Genomic DNA, 2,748 nt, shown 5'->3' with positions numbered 1-2,748 from the left:
ATACTCGTACGAGAAGAAGAGGAGGAACAAAGGCCAATCTACTACATAAGCATAACGCTAAAAGGTTCAGAGCTCAATTACCCAACCATCGACAAACTCGCACTCGCCGTAGTCGTAACTACTAAAAAGCTCAAGCCATAATTCGAAGGACACACAGTCATAGTACGCACAAACCAGCCTTTGAGGAAAGCACTCTATCGACCTGAGACCTCGGGACGATTGGTCAGTTGGTCAGTACAATTGGGAGAGCACGACATCAGGTATGAACCAAGGACCACCTTGAAGGCCCAAGCGCTCGCGGATTTCGTGGCTGAAATGACGGAGAAGCCATGCGACTCAGCAACTGAAGAGTTAACGTGGAACCTATTCGTGGACGCAGCCTCCAGTGACCAAGGAGCCGGAGCAGGCATAGTCCTATTAGGACCTCATAAAATTGCAATTGAGTACGCAGTACACCTAAGCTTTAAGGCTACCAACAATGTGGCAGAATATGAGGCCCTCTTAACAGGACTCGAAATTGCGATAGAAGTAAAGGCGGAGAAGTTAAAAATCCATAGCGATTCCCAACTGGTCACTAGCCAAGTTTTGGGACAATTCCAGACTAAGGACCAAAACATGGCAAAATACATGGCAAAAGCGAAGGAACAACTCAAGAAGATTGAAAAAAACGGAGGACAATGGGAGATAATACCCATCCCCAGAGAAGAGAACACCAGAGCAGACGCAATAGCTAAAGCAGCCGCAGTAAAAAGCCAGCTATATGTGTCGCTTCAGATGAAGGAAGACCGGATGACACCAACAGTAGAGGAGCAGCAGTTGTTACCAGTCGCAGTACTTGATCCATGGATGCAACCCATAGTGGCATATTTGGCGGACGGAGTCCTACCTGAAGGACGCACCGAAGTTGCTAAGCTGGTTCGAATTTCCTCTGTTTACTCACTGATAGATGGAGCGTTGTATCGGACCTCAGTCACACACCCATGGTCCAAATGCATATCACTGGAAGAAGGAAGCTACGTCCTTAGAGAAATCCATGAAGGAGAATGCGGAGCTCACGAAGGCGTAGTCACTTTATACAGGAAATCAATGTTGCAAGGATTCTATTGGCCCACGATGAAGAGAGACGCCGAGGAGATGGTCAAGAAATGTGATAAGTGTCAGAGGTTTGGGTCACTCATCAGAACCTCAGCCGCCCACCAGTCAACTATTGGAAGCCCTTGGCCTTTCATGATTTGGGGAGTAGACATACTGGGACCTTTTGTCCCAGCCAGAGGACAAGTGAAGTTTATAGTAGTCACAGTCGATCATTTCACCAAATGGATAGAGGTGCAGCCCATGAGCACCATTACAAGTAGAAAAATCCAGAAGTGGTTATCAAACGAAGTCATGAGCAGGTATTTTGTGTTTTTATTTTTACTTTAGCCAAAAGCGAAACGAAACCGCACATTAACATATCACATGTTTGGCGCTCCACACGCACTAGTCACAGACAACGGAAAGCAATTTGATTGTGCCAACTTCAGGGATTTCTGCACTGAGCTTGGAATTCTCCTAAAATTCTCCTCAGTAGCACACCCGCAGACAAACGGACTAACAGAAGTCACAAATCGCACCATCCTTTCTTGAATAAAGAAGAGGCTAGGAGACTTAAAAGGAAGATGGATCAATGAGCTCTATCATGTGATTTGGGCCTACCGAACCACCCCCAGAAAAGCAACAGGGGAAACCCCATTTCGCCTCACGTATGGCAGCGAAGCAGTTCTCCCAGTAGAACTGGGGATGCCTACCCTACGGGTTCAGGTCCTAGACAAAAACCGCAATGAGGAGTCCCTGAGGCTATGCCTTGACCTCCTCGAAGAAAGAAGACAGCAGGTAGCAGTCCGACCAAAGCGTATCGCAGGCAAATGGCCAGGTATCACAACGCCCGAGTCAAAAAAAAGGAAGTTTGAAGAAGGAGACTTAGTCCTAAAGAAGTCAGAAATTGGCAGAGGAGCCGCCGGAGTTGGAAAATTAGAGGCCAACTGGGATGGTCCATATCGCGTAGCAGCAGTAGTCGGAAAGGGAGCATACATAATAGCTCACCTAGATGGGACTCCATTACCCCGGACTTGGAATGTTGAAAATCTGAAGCTATACCTTCAGTAAAAGATGTAACCACCATCCATGAATAAAGTTACTTCTTTTCTTTTACTTCATTTAATTTATTTTGCTACTTATGTCAATCACAAGAATCGAACCAGTGGTATGACGAAGACACAGGACGAAGCTAAACACCTTTTCATTACAAAAAAAAAAAGCAACGCAACAAGACGACTCAACAACCAGTCGCCAATACTTGAACATGCAAAATGAAAATTGTTCAGTTAACCAAAAGAAAGGAGTCTACTGTGAAAGACTCCCCAAGTACGTACAAAAGCTACCTAACAAGTAGCAAGAAACGAAAATAAAACGGCCAAATACACGGCCTACACATCTTCCTCTGGCAGGGTCGCTCCCTCCTTTGGACCAACCACATCTCCTACGGGAAGCAAAGCATCAATTGGGTCCACGTCACCCAGCCCTTTGTCTGATGCGCTGGCTTCAACCTCGGAAGTAAGCTCAGTAGACAGTGCAACTGTCTCATTCCCAGCAAGAACTCCAGAAGAAGGCGTCACCTCCTTCTCATCAGCATCTTTGACATTCTCCTCGGACTCTATCGCATCGATAGCCCCATCATTAACCACATCCGACGGAAGAACAGGTGAGACA

The 2,748-nt window shown here is 46.4% G+C and overlaps 1 protein-coding gene across 1 annotated transcript; it reads left to right on the top strand.

Annotated features, from left to right (window-relative positions):
* The first annotated feature begins 315 nt into the window (after nucleotides 1-315).
* Nucleotides 316-2,145, top strand: LOC126672608 (uncharacterized). Its single transcript, XM_050366561.1, has 2 exons — nucleotides 316-1,394; nucleotides 1,710-2,145. Exons 1-2 carry the CDS (start codon nucleotides 316-318, stop codon nucleotides 2,143-2,145), a joined length of 1,515 nt encoding a protein of 504 aa, XP_050222518.1.
* The last annotated feature ends 603 nt before the right edge of the window (nucleotides 2,146-2,748 follow it).

This window comes from Mercurialis annua, linkage group LG3 (assembly GCF_937616625.2).
Source record: "Mercurialis annua linkage group LG3, ddMerAnnu1.2, whole genome shotgun sequence".
NCBI lineage: Eukaryota > Viridiplantae > Streptophyta > Magnoliopsida > Malpighiales > Euphorbiaceae > Mercurialis > Mercurialis annua.
This window is presented reverse-complemented; position numbering and strand designations above follow the sequence as displayed.